This window comes from Hyla sarda (assembly GCF_029499605.1).
Source record: "Hyla sarda isolate aHylSar1 chromosome 1 unlocalized genomic scaffold, aHylSar1.hap1 SUPER_1_unloc_15, whole genome shotgun sequence".
NCBI lineage: Eukaryota > Metazoa > Chordata > Amphibia > Anura > Hylidae > Hyla > Hyla sarda.
Genome location: NW_026607576.1, coordinates 288333 through 306879, shown reverse-complemented (window position 1 = coordinate 306879; position 18547 = coordinate 288333). Strand labels below are relative to the sequence as shown.

Below are 18547 nucleotides of genomic sequence, written 5' to 3'. Positions count from 1 at the left end.
CTAGTACATCAGGGGGGGAGGGAGAGAGAGGGCAGCTCTGCCTAGTACATCAGGGGGGGAGGGAGAGAGAGGGCAGCCCTGCCTAGTACATCAGGGGGGGAGGGAGAGAGAGGGCAGCCCTGCCTAGTACATCAGGAGGAGAGAGAGGACAACCCTGCCTAGTACATCAGGAGGGGAGAGAGAGAACAACCCTGCCTAGTACATCAGGAGGAGAGAGAGGACAACCCTGCCTAGTACATCAGGAGGGGAGAGAGAGGACAACCCTGCCTAGTACATCAGGAGGGGAGAGAGAGGACAACCCTGCCTAGTACATCAGGAGGAGAGAGAGAACAACCCTGCCTAGTACATCAGGAGGAGAGAGAGGACAACCCTGCCTAGTACATCAGGAGGGGAGAGAGAGGACAACCCTGCCTAGTACATCAGGAGGGGAGAGAGAGGACAACCCTGCCTAGTACATCAGGAGGGGAGAGAGAGGACAACCCTGCCTAGTACATCAGGAGGAGAGAGAGGACAACCCTGCCTAGTACATCAGGAGGAGAGAGAGGACAACCCTGCCTAGTACATCAGGAGGAGAGAGAGGACAACCCTGCCTAGTACATCAGGAGGAGAGAGAGGACAACCCTGCCTAGTACATCAGGAGGAGAGAGAGGACAACCCTGCCTAGTACATCAGGAGGAGAGAGAGGACAACCCTGCCTAGTACATCAGGAGGGGAGAGAGAGGACAACCCTGCCTAGTACATCAGGAGGAGAGAGAGAGGACAACCCTGCCTAGTACATCAGGAGGAGAGAGAGAGAGGACAACCCTGCCTAGTACATCAGGAGGGAGAGAGAGGACAACCCTGCCTAGTACATCAGAAGGAGAGAGAGGACAACCCTGCCTAGTACATCAGGAGGAGAGAGAGGACAACCCTGCCTAGTACATCAGGAGGAGAGAGAGAGAGGACAACCCTGCCTAGTACATCAGGAGGAGAGAGAGGACAACCCTGCCTAGTACATCAGGAGGAGAGAGGACAACCCTGCCTAGTACATCAGGAGGAGAGAGAGAGAGGACAATCCTGCCTAGTACATCAGGAGGAGAGAGAGGACAACCCTGCCTAGTACATCAGGAGGGGAGAGAGAGGACAACCCTGCCTAGTACATCAGGAGGGGAGAGAGAGGACATCCCTGCCTAGTACATCAGGAGGAGAGAGAGGACAACCCTGCCTAGTACATCAGGAGGAGAGAGAGAGGACAACCCTGCCTAGTACATCAGGAGGAGAGAGAGAGAGGACAACCCTGCCTAGTACATCAGGAGGAGAGAGAGAGGGCAGCCCTGCCTAGTACCTTTCTCCAATTCTAAATACTTTCATAATCGATCATTAAAGGAAAACTGTCAGCCTGTTCACCCCTACTAAACTCAATATAAATTATCTCGTATCTTAAGGATAGGGGATAAGTTATAGATTGAGAGTGGGTTTGGGCATTTACACATTCATTATCGGTTACTCCACCCCCCCCTCCCTCTGATTTCAGTCGACACAGGATGGCCTCTTCACACTGACAGGACTACTTAATGCCGCCCCAAATGTACCTGTCCTGCAGAGACACAAGACAAAAGGTCTGAGGAATCCGGATAGGTACACATTGAAAAATAGCGGAAGGATTGTCGCACATCTTTCCTAAACTAGCTGATCAGAGTTTTATGAGCTAAGGAGGAAAGTTTATTTTGTACAACTGGGATAGGTCGACCGGGAGAAGAAAACCCAGGTACCTCAGCACTTGGGGTGACCAGCAGAGGAGACAGGGTGACGGCAGCGAAGAGACAAAAGCAGGCAGGAGAGAAATGTTCAACGCTTCCGAAGTTGGAGAGGCCACAAACGGCTCTAATTCCCGTAGCAACACAGGGTGTGACTACTAAGCGTTAGTATGAAAAATCTGCATACACCACCACTTAATGCGTAGTACCCTACAGAAACCCCTGCACTATTCGCATTTGCCTTAATTTAGCAAAAGAGCAGTTGCAACATAAGAATAAAAATCAAAGAGGATAGCGGGGGGATCACTGCCGAGTCCCATTGTGGTTGGAAAGTCTGAGGAGATGATGCCGTTCACCTGGACCGTAGCAGAATGAGAGGAGTAGACCAGGTCTAATTCAGGAATCCCATATGAATACCCAAGAAACGGACGTGAAGGTCAAACACCTTCTCCACGTCAGTCGACAATAACATGGATGAAAGGTTAGAGGTTATAGTTCTTACAGTATTGTCCCACACCTTTCCTCCTGGCATTAAGCTGTCCTGGTCAGGGTGGATAACCTCCTCAAAGAGGCAAGTATTTGGTCAAAAAGTGTAAGATCAACGTAAAGACTGGAGCAAGCCTGTAAGCAAACTTATAGAATTGTCACCAACACTGTGAGAGTGTGGCCTTAGCTTTAAAAAGCCACAGAGAGGACAGTCTCCCTCTTCTGGAGAAAATAGACCTTAAGGTCATCTGAAGGAGGCAGTTTTATGTTGCTATTCAATGTCATGGCGCTCCCCCTGTAGTCACACAAGCAAAGACGCTCTCTTTTTAAGAAGTGCCCCATATTTTATCAAGATCCACATTTGTCTGCCTCCCAGGGTACACCTGGAGATGTCCGTAAGAATGGACCGAAGACCATCAGTGACTATACAAGGAGAGGACATGATGGTCATGGCGTCATGCTGCGGCTGACACTCCTTCTGGACAGGAGGGCCACGGCAGAGCAAGGGCCCCTTACAAGAGATTCCAAGGAGTTGCCAACATTCGGAAACTCTTAATTCTCTATCACATCAGCTACTTGATCCCATTATTATCCAGAAAGACTGCTGCCGGGGACCGGTCCATAAAGCATTATCCGGAGTGTAGCCGAGGATATTATCGCAAATGCAATATTCTGTCTGCTTCTGCATAGCTGCCGAATAATCTAAAAAATCATATTCTATGTCTGCCGGCTATTTGACAGGTCTTATCTACGACTTCAAATCTTATAAATCCTCTATGACCTTCCACACCACTTATACTCTGCTCCATATCCTCAACTCTTTCCCTTAATTTATGCAAAGCATTATGAATAAAACTCATGTAAAATATAATTCTCCTATCGGGGGCGATATATTACCAAAGCTAATCTAATCTGGACTCAAAATCTTATCTAATATGGACTCCTCTTAGAATTTAACTTATTCTTATATGTATTTTCTTTCCATTACAGAAGATTTGGCTTTTGCGGTTGTTTCTTTTTTTTTTTTATGATCCAATATTATTCTCCACTGTATCAAGTGCAATTCTAGAAGGATGGACAAAGACAAGAATGAGATGACTAAGAGAATATTACACTTCACTTGGGAGATCTTCCACCTGCTGACCGGAGAGGTGAGGTGACCCATCTACATTTCCACCATTGTTGTCCCCCATCTACATTTCCACCATTGTTGTCCCCATCTACATTTCCACCATTGTTGTTCCCCCATCTACATTTCCACCATTGTTGTTCCCCCATCTAAATTTCCACCATTGTTGTTTCCCCCATCTACATTTCCATCATTGTTGTCCCCATCAACATTTCCACCATTGTTGTCCCACCATCTACATTTCCACCATTGTTGTCCCCCATCTACATTTCCACCATTGTTGTCCCCCCATCTACATTTCCACCATTGTTGTCCCCCCATCTACATTTCCACCATTGTTGTCCCCCAATCTACATTTCCACCATTGTTGTCCCCCAATCTACATTCCCACCATTGTTGTCCCCCCCATCTACATTCCCACCATTGTTGTCCCCCCCATCTACATTTCCACCATTGTTGTCCCCCCCATCTACATTTCCACCATTGTTGTCCCCCCCCATCTACATTTCCACCATTGTTGTCCCCCCCATCTACATTTCCACCATTGTTGTCCCCCCCATCTACATTTCCACCATTGTTGGTCCCCCCCCCATCTACATTTCCACCATTGTTGGTCCCCCCATCTACATTTCCACCATTGTTGGCCCCCCCCCCCATCTACATTTCCACCATTGTTGGCCTCCCCATCTACATTTCCACCATTGTTGTCCCCCATCTTTGGAGCCGCTCTATGTTCTGGATGTCTCTTTGTAGGTGAGGTCTCCAGAACTGACCCCAGTATTCCAGATGTGCTCACTAGAGCTCTATACAGGGGGCACAATCTCCTCTTTGTAGTGGGGGAGGAATACTGGGGTCAGTCCCCTCATTGTCTCTCTCCATACACAGGATTACACCATAGTGAAGAAGACATGGGAGGAGTGTGTGGCCCCCAGCAGCCATCTCCATGAGTTAGGAGGACGGAGCAGGGCCCGGGGCCCCATCACAGAGCCTCCACCTCCCTCACCGATACATGAGAAGAAGATCCTAGAACTCACCCACAGGATCACTGAGCTGCTGACTAGAGAGGTGACCCTGCTGGGACATTATACAGTAATGGAGGGGTCTGGTGATGACTGGAGAGGTGACCATGCTGGGACATTATACAGTAATGGAGGGGTCTGGTGATGATTAGAGAGGTGACACTGCTGGGACATTATACAGTAATGGAGGGGTCTGGTGATGATTAGAGAGGTGACCCTGCTGGGACATTATACAGTAATGGAGGGGTCTGGTGATGACTGGAGAAGTGACCATGCTGGGACATTATACAGTAATGGAGGGGTCTGGTGATGATTAGAGAGGTGACACTGCTGGGACATTATACAGTAATGGAGGGGTCTGGTGATGAGAGGTGACACTGCTGGACATTATACAGTAATGGAGGAGTCTGGTGATGGCTGGAGAGGTGACACTGCTGGGACATTATACAGTAATGGAGGGGTCTGGTGATGACTGGAGAGGTGACACTGCTGGGACATTATACAGTAATGGAGGGGTCTGATGATTAGAGAGGTGACACTGCTGGGACATTATACAGTAATGGAGGGGTCTGGTGATGACTGGAGAGGTGACACTGCTAGGACATTATACAGTAATGGAGGGGTCTGGTGATGACTGGAGAGGTGACACTGCTAGGACATTATACAGTAATGGAGGGGTCTGGTGATGACTGGAGAGGTGACACTGCTGGGACATTATACAGTAATGGAGGGGTCTGGTGATGATTAGAGAGGTGACACTGCTGGGACATTATACAGTAATGGAGGGGTCTGGTGATGACGGTATCATTGTGTGTCAGGTTCCTATAAGGTGTCAGGATGTGGCGGTCTATTTCTCCATGGAGGAGTGGGAGTATGTAGAAGGACACAAGGATCTGTACCAGGACATAGTCATGATGGAGGATCACCGGCCCCTCACATCACAAGGTAAGAAGAGACATATATATCACTCTCACTACTTGGTAACATAGAAATCTATCGGGCAGCATTGGGTCCTTCTTTATATTGATGATAATCGTTCGGGCAGCATTCTCCTGTTCCAGGGTGAAGAACATAATGAATGGACCTGAGATCATTATAGACTGGGCCATACCAAGTTTGTGGGGGTCTTATTCCCATCTACTATTGTTCTTGTATTTTGTTCAGCCCCACAGGACAGTGACTTCTGTGCCCTAATAGTCGCTCCGGGGTCTGGTCTCCATATAATGCTCTGGTCTAGGCTGCGGATCTGTCTCATCTTGGACACTATAGATACCATGGTGTCCATGACTAAGGTGTAATATACAAAATGCTTCAGGATAGAAAAGACATTACAGAAAATATATATATATATATATATATATATATATATATATATATATATATATATATATATATATATATATATATATATATATAATATATGGGGTGGAGTCACTTATGGGATATACTGCGAGTATACATACACACATATATACATATATGAGGAGTGGACTCACTTAAAGGATATACTGTATATATATACACATACAGTCATGGTCATAAATGTTGGCGCCCCTGAAATGTTTCTATATAATGAAGTATTCCTCACAGGAAAGGATTGCAGGAATACAGGTTTATTCCCTTTGTATGTATATATATATATATATATATATATATATATATATATATATATATATATATATATATATATATATATATATATATATATAGATCTCCTCTCCTCTGTATATATATATATATATATATATATATATATATATATTTATATATTGCAGTAACACATGTTTTGCTATACACATGTTTATTCCCTTTGTGTATATATATATATATATATATATATAGATCTCCTCTCCTCTGTATATATATATATATATATATAGATCTCCTCTCCTCTGTGTGTGTGTGTGTGTGTATATATGTATGTATATATATATATATATATACTATATATATATATATATATATAGAGATCTCCTCTCCTCTGTATATATATATATATATATAGATCTCCTCTCCTCTGTATGTATATATATATATATATATATATATAGAGATCTCCTCTCCTCTGTATATATATATATATATATATATATATATATATATATATATATATATATAGATCTCCTCTCCTCTGTATGTGTATATATATATATATATATATATATATATATATATAGATCTCCTCTCCTCTGTATATATATATATATATATAGATCTCCTCTCCTCTGTATATATATATAGATCTCCTCTCCTCTGTGTGTATATATATATATATATATATATATATATATATATATATATATATATTTATTGCAGTAACACAGGTTTTGCTATACACATGTTTATTCCCTTTGTGTGTATTGGAACTAAACCAAAAAAGGAGGAAAAAAAGCAAATTGGACATAATGTCACCAAACTCCAAAAATGGGTCGGACAAAATTATTGGCACCTTTAACTTAATATTTGGTTGCACCCTTTGGAAAAAATAAGGGAAATCAGTGTCTTCCTATAAGCATCAATAAGCTTCTTACACCTCTCAGCCGGAATGTTGGACCACTCTTCCTATAACCATCAATAAGCTTCTTACACCTCTCAGCCGGAATGTTGGACCACTCTTCCTATAACCATCAATAAGCTTCTTACACCTCTCAGCCGGAATGTTGGACCACTCTTCCTATAACCATCAATAAGCTTCTTACACCTCTCAGCCGGAATGTTGGACCACTCTTCCTATAAGCATCAATAAGCTTCTTACACCTCTCAGCCGGAATGTTGGACCACTCTTTCTTTACAAACTGCTCCAGGTCTCTTATTGGACGGCGCCTTTTCCCAACAGTAATTATAAGATCTCTCCCCAGGTGATCAATGGGATTTAGATCTGGACTCATTGCTGACACTTCAGAACTCTCCAGCGCTTTGTTGTCGCCCATTTCTGGGGCTTTTTGACGTATGTTTGGGGTCATTGTCCTGCTGGAAGACCCAAGATCTGGGACTCAAACCCAGCTTTCTGACACTGGGCTGTACAGTGCGACCCAAAATCCATTGGTAATCCTCAGATTTCATGATGTCTTGTACACATTCAAGGCCCCCAGTGCCAGAGGCAGCAAAACAACCCCAAAACATCACTGACCTCCACCATATGTCACTGTAGGTACTGTGTTCTTTTCTTTGTAGGTTTTTGGTAAACAGTAGAATGATGGGCTTTACCAAAAAGCTCTATCTTGGTCTCATCTATCGACAAGACGTTTTCCCAGAAGGATTTTGGTTACTCAAGGTCATTTTGGTAAAATGTAGTCTTGCTTTTTCTATGTATCTGTGTCAGCAGTGGGGTCCTCCTGGGTCTCCTCCATAGTGTGGTCCTCCTGGGTCTCCTCCATAGTGGGGTCCTCCTGGGTCTCCTCCATAGTGGGGTCCTCCTGGGTCTCCTCCATAGTGGGGTCCTCCTGGGTCTCCTCCATAGCGTTTCATTTCATATAAATGTTGACGGATAGTTTGCGCTGACACTGATGCCCCCTGAGCCTGCAGCACAGCTTGAATATCTTTGGAACTTGTTTGGGGCTGCTTATCCACCATCTGGACTATCCTGCGTTGACACCTTTCATCAGTTTTTCTCTTCCGTCCACCCCCAGGGGGATTATATACAGTGCCATGGGTTGTAAACTTCTTGATAATGTCGCGCACTGTGGGGGGGGGGCGTGGCTTGGCGGTTGAGATGAGCGGTCGCATGGAGTAAGTGCTCCCGCTTAGGACCTGCAATTTCATTATCCTGGACTGAATCCTGGAGACTTTGACCCCACGAACCCGACTGAGGACCCGTAATATGCCTCCTCAACCGGATCAGGCTAAACAAAAAGACCGCACTGCAGTCGAGAAGCTCCGAGATTATGCCCGTGCTGAAAAACAAGATGGCGCTGGGCAGGCCGGAGCGCGCTCTGCAGCAGCGGGGGTGAAGAGCCTGCCGCCTGATCTCCCAGACTCTCCTGAACTGACTCTGCGGGAGGTTAGTGACACCCTTCTCATGGCCATACAAGACTGTCGGACGTCTCTTACAGGCAAATTGGAGGAGGTACGGGTGGACGTCGGCCTCCTGCGTCAGGACATGCAGACCCTCCGTGAGTGGGTCACGGAGACGGAGTGCCGTACCTCAACGCTGGAGGATTCTGTGCAGCCCTTGCCCTCTTCCCTCCGGGAGGTGCAGGAGCAGTTGGAGAGTGCCCGGCAGAAAAATGATGATTTAGAGAACCGGCTGCGCCGGAATAACATCAGGGTGATCGGCCTACCTGAACGGGCGGAGGGCCAGAACCCCGGGGCCTTTGTTGAAACCTGGATAAAAGAACTCTTCCCGGACGCTCAGTTTTCGGCGGCCTATGCTGTGGAGAGGGCGCATAGGGTTCCTGCTAGGCCACCGGTTCCTGGGGCACCCCCGCGCCCGCTGTTGGCGCGCTCTCTCAACTGTAACGACAGAGACCTGATTCTCCGTTCTGCTAGACGACTCCCTGAGATCAAGGTGCACAATGCTAAGGTATCCATTTTCCCTGATTTCTCATCTGACCTGCAGCGCAAGAGGGCCTCCTTCACATCGGTGAAGGCTCGGCTGAGGGAGCGTGGTGTGCCCTATTCTATGGCTTATCCTGCACGCCTCCGGGTGGTAGACGGAGAACGAGCCATCTTTTTCTCCTCCCCGGCCGAGGCGGACGACTGGCTGCGCGGGCGGCGCTGATCCGGGGCCTCCCGTTATAGACTTGTGACCTGCTATCTTGCACTCGGACTGGGAAGGCTCTGGGGGCCCTTTTTCTTCTCCCTCTTAATGTATGGCTGCAGCTCGGGACCTCTAGGCCACGGAACAGGTACTGTGCCCCTCTCCCATACCTGGACGCCCCCTTCCCAACTGGTCCCCTGGACTTCCACCTTCTTCCCCAAGCCATGATGCTATATTCCCCCCCCCCCCCCCCCCTCCTGGTCCATGGGACCGGTTTTTGTGGCGGACCTATGTCACTACTTGACCACCTGATTGTACCGTGGACTATGCTATGGGCACCATGTTGGACGTTCTGCTGCGCCTTTGCTAGGTTCCAGCTCCCTGGCACTCCGGTATATACGCTCAGGGGCATACAGTGAATTTGTCCTGGACTACCTCTATAACTCGTATTGTGGATGATATCAGGATGTCTGTACCGAACTGTTTTTTGTGTCTCATCTCCCTGGACTCTCCACTTTATGCAATATACACATCCCCTCTGATGGACGCTGGTCGGGATGTACCCCGGCATATTTGCTTATACCTGCACCGTCCCCCCCTTTTTTCCTTCCCCTTCCCCCCCCTCCTCCCTCCCTTTTCCCCCACACCTCCCTTCATTTTGTTATGTTTTCCTACCCCTTTCCCAATCCATATCCTCCTTACCCTTCCCTTTCTCTTCCTTTCCTTCCCTCCCCCCCTCTCCCCCCGCACGTGTGCACTTTGACTTGTATATATTCTTGTACCCTTCCCCAAGTGGGATTTGATGCTACTCTCTTTTGTTCTTTTGCTTTTTCCCAATGGCCTCTGGTTCCTCTTCTCCTTTCCTTTTTTCTACCTTCCCGGCTGCCCTTGCCCTCCCTCCCTTCTTCATTCTAAATCTCTCTCTCGTCTCTCTTGTCTTCATCTCTGGTGCTCAGACTTGTTCCTTTCTCTAGGGGCTCCCTCCTGGTCTGCCCTCGACCTACATTCTCTTCTGTTCCTACCTCTGGGTTACTATCTATACATATATTGTATAGGTCAATTTCTCTAATTTGGATGTGTAAGCAGGTTCTCCCCACTAGATGGAGCCGTTGCTCTTCTGATGCCTGGTTGGCTTCAAGTATACATTGTTCTATGTTTTCTTCGGTTCACTGGTTATATAGTTGTTAGGGGGATATTGCTTTGTATATATACTCTGCCTCAGATGCTAACTGGTGTCTATGTTCGGTCGTTGATTGCTTATTTGTCATGTGTCAGCAGACCCGTGCGTCCTTGTCTTGTCTTATGTGTGGCGGTTGTATGTACATGCCCGTGCAATACTCTACTATGGCGAGTCTTAGAGTGATGTCATGGAATGTTAGAAGTGTGCGTACACCGCGCAAGCGCGCCCTGATATTTGCGCATATTAGAAGACACCGCCCTCATATAGTAACTCTTCAAGAGACCCATTTAACTCCTGATAGAGCCCACCTTTTGTCTAGGCCTTGGGTCCAATGGTCTCATCATTCCTTCCATTCGTCCTATTCTAGGGGGGGTTTCAGTTCTGGTTAGTAGATTGGTGAGGTGGGATCCGGTGACGGTCCGTAGAGATCCTCAGGGTCGTTACATCTTTGTACATGCATACTTGAACAATGTCCCGTATGTGTTTCTTTTCATCTATAATCCTCCCCCTGCCTCTATGGATATATTACATAAGGCTGTCACTTTTGCTGCTGAATATCCCTCAGCACGGGTCCTCTGTATGGGCGATTTTAATATGGTGCCAGACCCCACACTAGACCGTCATAGCGCTAGAGGTACTGTCCTGGCTACTGGTGGGGATTCCCTTTCCTCATTTCTGGGGGAGGTGGGGTGGGTGGACATATACCGTGAAAGGTTCCCACATACTAGACAGTACTCATGCCACACTTTGGGACGTCATGCGCTGTCCAGAATTGACCTGGCGTGTGGTAATTCGCTCCTTATATCTCAGGTCACCGCGATCTCCTATGAGCCGCGTGCTATATCTGACCATTCTCCCCTATTGCTTGATGTCTCCATGGTCGGTTCTGGTACACCGCGTAGATGGAAGATTCACCCCTTTTGGTTGGATCAGATTGGCCCTAATGATAGAATCCCTGATCAACTTCAGATATTTCTTCAGGCTAATGCCACCATGGTGTGGGAAACGTTGAAAGCCTATCTGAGGGGGTGCTTGCGATCTACTATTTCATTCATCAAGAGGTCTACAGTTAGGAGGGAGGAGGAACTGGCTCAGAGTTGTGCACAATTGGAGGCCCGTTATGTGGCGGACCCGTCGGAGGCTAATGAGATCTTATGGCTGCGGGAGGGGCGACAATATATGTTGCACCTCCACGAAAGGGCCAATAGGAAATTATTCTTCACCAAACAGTTTTACTTTGAGCACGGGAACCAATCTAGTAAGTTACTGGCTCATATAGTCAGACAAAACTCCTCTGTTGCTCCTATTCTTAAACTCCGGGCCTCGGATGGGTCCGTCATGTTGGGTAATGATGAGCTGTTGCAATGTTTCTCTACGTTCTATTCTACTTTGTATACTTCACAGGTGCAGTATAGTGTTGCTGAGTTGGATGCCTACCTGGACGGCATTGATTTTCCTAAATTGTCTGCTGAAGACTTTTTAGATGCTCCCCTCACTTTATTGGAGTTGCAGGATGCTTTGGCTGACATGGCCAGGGGTAAGTCTCCGGGCCCTGATGGCCTCCCTTTGGAGGTTTATTTGAAGTACAGTGACGTACTCCTGCCTCCTCTGCTAGCTATGTATGACAGAGCCTTTACTGATGGGGTCCTGCCTGATTCCTTATATGAGGCGACGATTGTTGTCCTCCTAAAACCTGATAAAGACCCTATGGAGTGCGGTTCCTACAGACCAATCTCCTTATTGAACCTTGATTATAAACTTCTAACTAAAGCCCTGGCCAATAGACTGAATCGGGTTGTATTATCGCTTGTGCATCATGACCAATCCGATTTTATGCCAGGCATATCCACTTCGGATAATATCCGTCGTGTCCAAACAGCCGTCCAGGTGGGTGGTGCTATGGGAGGGGACTGGGCCGTGGCGTCACTGGATGCAGCTAAGGCCTTTGATTCGATTGAGTGGGGATACCTCTTAGAAGTGCTTTGTAGGTTTGGCTTTGGTCACAATTTTAGTTCCTGGGTCTCCCTCCTTTACAGGTGCCTGCGGGCCCAGGTCCTTGTGAATGGTGTGTGTTCTCCCCTATTTCACCTAGGTCGTGGTACGCGTCAGGGGTGCCCCCTGTCCCCGCTTCTGTTTGCGGTGGCGGTGGAGCCCCTTGCTTTGCGTATACGTCAGGATCCTGGTTTCCGGGGCATGTCTGTGGGAGGTAGGGAGGACCGCATAGGCCTTTATGCCGATGACATGGTTCTCTTTGTGTCTGACCCCACTACAATGATCCCCTATGCGATCGACCTGATGGATCGTTTTGGATTTTTTTCGGGACTATTCATTAATTGGTCCAAGTCGGCGGTCATGCCACTGCTGCCTAGAGCATGGCCCCCGACGTTAGGTGGTCTCCCGGTTGTCACTACATTTAAATAATTGGGGGTGTATATCAATAGGGATCCCTTGCTGGATCTTGAGGTCAATGTTCTTTCCCTCCTGCCCTACATTAAATCTAAGTTTAGGATATGGGCCCAGCTGCCACTGTCTGTCTCTGGACGTATTAATCTTATCAAACTTATTATTCTCCCCAAATGCTTGTATGCCCTAGAACATGCTTCTGTTCCTGTCCCTAAATCCTTTTTTGACTCTGTACACTCCCTTATGTCCCCGTTTATTTGGGGACCTAGCAGACCTAAGATTAGTCTCACCACTCTCCAGCGTCCCAAGCTGGAGGCGGGTATGTCCCTTCCTGATTTTTACTTGTATTACCTGGCGGGGCAGTTGAGATATATTAGACATTGGGTTCTGGGAGACTCCATGCCGGACTCTGAACAATCCTTGGATAGGTTTGTCCCCTCAGTGTCTCCCCGGATGCTCTAGGAAAGCCCTACTCTAGGGGGTCGTGCTTACCTACCTCTCCATAAACTGGCTGTAAAGGTGTGGCGGGCCGCTAAGTCAGTATCTGGATATGCTGATATACCGTCTGATACCCCTCTATGGCACAACCCCTTTCTCATCCATGTGGGTGAGGCTCTAGACTCTGCTGGTGTGCTCACTCTGGGTGATGTGTATAGGGATAATGTTTTGTGTTCCTTCGAGCAATTGCAATCAGAATATGATTTACCCCGACATTGTTTCTTTAACCCCTTGGGGACAGAGCCCATTATGACCCTAAGGACGGGAGCATTTTTTGCAAATCTGAACACTGTCACTTTAAGCATTAATAACTCTGATGCTTTTACTTATAAATTTGATTCCGAGATTGTTTTTTCGTGACATATTCTACTTTATGTTAGTGGTAAATTTTCGGCGATACTTGCATCCTTTCTAGGTGAAAAATGCAAAAATTTCATGAAAAATGTGAAAATTTTGCATTTTTCTAACTTTGAAGCTCTCTACGTATAAGGAATATGGATATTCCAAATAAATTATGTATTGATTCACATATACAATAGGTCTACTTTATGTTTGCATCATAAAATTGACGAGTTTTTACTTTTGGAAGACACCAGAGGGCTTCAAATTTCAGCAGCAATTTTCCAATTTTTCGCAAAATTTTCAAAATCGGAATTTTTCAGGGACCAGTTCAGGTTTGAAGTGGATTTGAAGGGTCTTCTGGTTAGAAATACCCGATAAACGACCCCATTATAAAAACTGCACCCCTCAAAGTATTCAAAATGATCAGTAAGTGTGTTAACCCTTTAGGTGTTTCACAGGAATAGCAGCAAAGTGAAGGAGAAAATTCAAAATCTTCATTTTTTACACTGGCATGTTCTTGTAGACCCAGTTTTTGAATTTTTACAAGGGGTAAAAGGAAAAAAATTCTCTCAAAATTTGTAACCCAATTTCTCTCGAGTAAGAAAATACCTCATGTGTATGTCAAGTGTTCGGCGGGCGCAGTATAAGGCTCAGAAGCGAAGGAGCAACAATGGGATTTAGGAGAGTGAGTTTTTCTGAAATGGTTTTTGGGGGGCATGTCCTATTTAGGAAGCCCCTATGGTGCCAGGACAGCAAAAAAAACCACATCGCACACTATTATGGAAACGACACCCCTCAAGGAACGTAACAAGGGGTACGGTGAGCCTTAACACCCCACACGTGTTTGACAACTTTTTGTTAAAGTCGGATGTGTAAATGAAAAAAAAATATTTTTCCACTAAAATGCTGGTTTTTCCCCAAATTTTACTTTTTTACAAAGGGTAATAGGAGAAAATGCCCCCCAAAATTTGTAACCCCATTTCTTCTGAGTATGGAAATACCCCATATGTGGACGTCAAGTGCACTGCGAGCGAACTACAATGCTCAGAAGAGAAGGAGCACCATTGAGCTTTTAGGGAGATAATTTGTTTGGAATGGAAGTCGGGGGCCATGTGCATTTACAAAGCCCCCCGTGGTGCCAGAACAGTGGACCCCCCCACATGTGACCCCATTTTGGAAACTACACCCCTCACGGAATGTAATAAGGGGTACAGTGAGCATTTACACCCCACTGGCGTTTGACAGATCTTTGGAACAGTGGGCTGTGCAAACAAAAAAATTAAATTTTTCATTTTCACAGACCACTGTTCCAAAAATCTGTCAGACCCCTGTGGGGCGTAAATTCTCACTGTACCCCTTATTACATTCCGTGAGGGGTGTAGTTTCCAAAATGGGGTCACATGTGGGTATTTATTATTTTGCATTTATGTCAGAACCGCTGTAAAATTAGCCACCCCTGTGCAAATCACCACTTTAGGTCCCAAATGTACACAGTGCTCTCACTCCTGAGCCTTGTTGTCCGCCCGCAGAGCATTTTACGCCCACATATGGGGTATTTCTGTACTCAGGAGAAATTGCGTTACAAATTTTGGGGGTCTTTTTTTCCTTTTACCTCTTGTGAAAATAAAAAGTAAAGGGCAACACCAGCATGTTAGTGTAAAAATTTTTTTTTTTTTACACTAACAGGCTTGTGTAGACCCCAACTTTTCCTTTTCATAAGGGGTAAAAGGAGAAAAAGCCCCCAAAATTTGTAGTGCAATTTCTCCCGAGTACGGCGATACCCCATATGTGGCCCTAAACTGTTTCCTTGAAATACGACAGGGCTCCAAAGTGAGAGAGCGCCATGCGCATTTGAGGACTAAATTAGGGATTGCACAGGGGTGGACATAGGGGTATTCTACGCCAGTGATTCCCAAACAGGGTCCCTCCAGCTGTTGCTAAACTCCCAGCATGCCTGGACAATCAGTGGCTGTCCGGAAATGCTGGGAGTTGTTGTTTTGCAACAGCTGGAGGCTCCATTTTGGAAACACTGCTGTACAATACGTTTTTTATTTTTATTGGGGGGGGGGGGGACAGTGTAAGGGGGTGTATATGTAGTGTTTTACTCTTTATTAGGTGGTAGTGTAGTGTAGTGTTTTTAGGGTACATTCACACTGGCGGGTTACGGTGAGTTTCCCGCTAGGAATTTGCGCTGCGGCGAAAAATTTGCCGCAGCTCATACTTGAAGCAGGAAACTTGCTGTAAACCTGCCTGTGTGAATGTACCCTGTATGTTCACATGGGGGGGGGCAAACCTCCAGCTGTTTCAAAACTACAACTCCCAGCATGCTCGGTCTGTCAGTACATGCTGGGAGTTGTAGTTTTGAAACAGCTGGAGGCACACTGGTTGGAAAATACTGAGTTGGGTTCTGTTACCTAACTCAGTATTTTCCAACCAGTGTGCCTCCAGCTGTTGCAAAACTACAATTCCCAGCATGTCTGATCACAGAAGGGCATGCTGGGAGATGTAGTTATGCAACAGCTGGAGGTACGCAACTACAACTCCCAGCATGCCGAGACAGCTGTTTGCTGTGTGGGCATGCTGGAATTTGTAGTTTTGCAACATCTGGAGTGCTACAATTTAGAGACCACTGAACAGTGATCTCCAAACTGTTTACCTCCAGATGTTGCAAAACTACAACTCCCAGCATGCCCAGACAGCAAACAGCTGTCTGGGCATGCTGGGAGTTGTAGTTTTGCAACATCTGGAGGGCTACAGTCTAGAGACCACTATAGTGGTCTCAGACTGTAGCCCTCTAGATGTTGCTATGCAACTACTCACCGGCTTCCGTCGCCGCCGCCGATCTCCGTCGCTCCGCTGCCTCCGGAGGGGTAAGTGGACTCCGGCGCCGCTCCTCTTCGTTTTCCCCGTTCTGCCCCGCCTATTGTGGGAGGGCAGGACGGGGAAAACGAAAGTAAACCCCTCCGCCCCAGATCTGTTATTGGTGGTCGCGTCTAGACCACCAATAGCAGAGATAGGAGGGGTGGCAACTCTGCCACCTCACTCCTATCGCTTTAGGGGGATCGTGGGTGTCTTAGACACCCGCGATCCCCCTTCTATTCCGGGTCACCGGGTCACCATAGACCCGTAATGACCCGGAATCGGCGCAAATCGCAAGTGTGAATTCACTTGCGATTTGCGCTGATCGCCGACATGGGGGGGTCTAATGACCCCCCTGGGCATTTGCACGGGGTGCCTGCTGATAGATATCAGCAGTCACCCTGGCTCGGTCCCCGCCCGGCGGGGGCCGAAATTCCCACGGGCGTATGGATACGCCCTTCGTCCTTAAGTACCAGGACGCAAGGGCGTATGCATACGCCCTTCGTCCCCAACAGGGTAAATACCTACAGCTCCGTCATGCATTGTCAGCACAGTTCCCTGCTGGAAGTGCGCCCATATCGGCATGCCCTCTTATTGGTATTTTAAAATCACAGGGTCCTAGGGGACTGGTGTCCATCCTATATACGCACCTCATTCAGGCCAAGAACTCCCGTTCCCGGTTGCCGGCTGTCCGACACTGGGAATCTCATATTCCCAATTTGACTAAAGATGATTGGGAGGAGATGCTTTCCTCACATATGGTGGTGTCTCCTTCTGCTAATAATAAACTGATTCAATTAAATATTATACATTATAGTTACATCACCCCCGTTTGTTTACATAGAATTGGTCGTTCTGACTCGGACGCCTGCCATCGATGTGGTGCGGCTAAAGCTGATTTTTGGCATCTTATTTGGGCTTGCCCTGATATAAGATCCTTCTGGCAGGATGTCCTTGGTCTTCTTGCCACAATTATCCAACCTCCCCCGGGGTGTGACCCTCTGATTTGCTTATTTGGAGTTCTGGATGAGGAAGTGTGGCCACATTACGTGCGCACTTTATTGCGAGAATCCTTATTTTTTGCTAGGAAGGCGATTGCCCTCAAATGGATGGACCCCGGCCCGCCTTCCCTGTCTCAGTGGAAAGCTTTGGTTAATGCTATGATTCCCTTCTCCCATATTGTTTACAAGAATAGAAAATGCCCTGGTAAATTTCTTTCTGTGTGGGGTCCCTGGTGCTCCCCACCATTGACTCAGTGTTCATACTCTCCACCCCCTGAAGGGATTTCGGGTCATGACTGTCCTTTCATCTCTAGATGTGGTTGTCTGTACCCCTTTGATTTATGTATGTTGAGCTGTTGTGCTGGATGTGTGTGCTCCCTCCCCTCTGCGGACGCATGGGTCTGCTTTAACAATAGGAACATTATGCTTGGCACTCGTGACTAGATGTGGCGGTCTCTGCTGAACTCTACACTACGGCCTCTCTTCAATATTATTTTGCCAACTTTATATTACATACCATCCCCCTTTTTTCCGTTCTCCTCGTTCACCCTCTCTTTGTGTTAAGGTTTCTCTACTGGCTGTTCTCAGTTTTCCTCAGTTTATGTCCTCACTGCACTGATTACTGCCGGATTTTTTATGATATTCTGTCGTTTACATTCTGCCTACTTGTACATGTTCTCAGTGCCTTTTTACTTGTGTACTCCGCTTTGTACCATTTTGTTTTGTGAGGCGATTTGGCTGATGTTTGTTTAATCTTCAATAAAACGTATTTAAAAAAAAATGTTGCGCACTGTGGACAAAGATAAATCTAGATCTCTGGAGATGAACTTGTAACCTGGAGATTGTTGATATTTTTCCACAATTTTGGTTCCCAAGTCCTCAGACAGTTCTCTTCTCCTCTTTCTGTTGTCCATGCTTAGTGTGACACACACAGACACACAATGCAAAGACTAAGTGAACTTCTCTCCTTTTTATCTGCTGTCAGGTGTTTTTTTTTTTTTTCCAATTCAAAAGGAATTTATTAAACACAGTAAATAGTACATGGGTAAGCCATGAGAGGATACAGTAGACAAAATGGCCTCGGGAGGCCTAGACATAATATCTGTTAACAGTGAGCACAGAATACAATTTGGTAAGCAAGGTAACAATACCATCAAATAACAGAAAAATAACAATCAAAGAGCAATATAAGATG

At 46.5% G+C, this 18547-nt stretch overlaps 2 protein-coding genes across 2 annotated transcripts in view; both read left to right on the top strand.

Annotated features, from left to right (window-relative positions):
• The first annotated feature begins 2161 nt into the window (after positions 1-2161).
• Positions 2162-5400, top strand: LOC130298006 (gastrula zinc finger protein XlCGF66.1-like). The gene is made up of 3 exons (XM_056550885.1): positions 2162-3373; positions 4237-4416; positions 5189-5400. Exons 1-3 carry the CDS (start codon positions 3296-3298, stop codon positions 5357-5359), a joined length of 429 nt encoding a protein of 142 aa, XP_056406860.1. The 5' UTR covers positions 2162-3295; the 3' UTR covers positions 5360-5400.
• The window catches only part of LOC130298000 (oocyte zinc finger protein XlCOF7.1-like), a 210444-nt gene continuing 197024 nt past the window's right edge, over positions 5128-18547 (top strand). The window contains exon 1 of the mRNA XM_056550878.1: positions 5128-5315. The gene's annotated coding sequence lies outside the window, so the exon portion shown is untranslated. The remainder of the gene's footprint in view (positions 5316-18547) is intronic.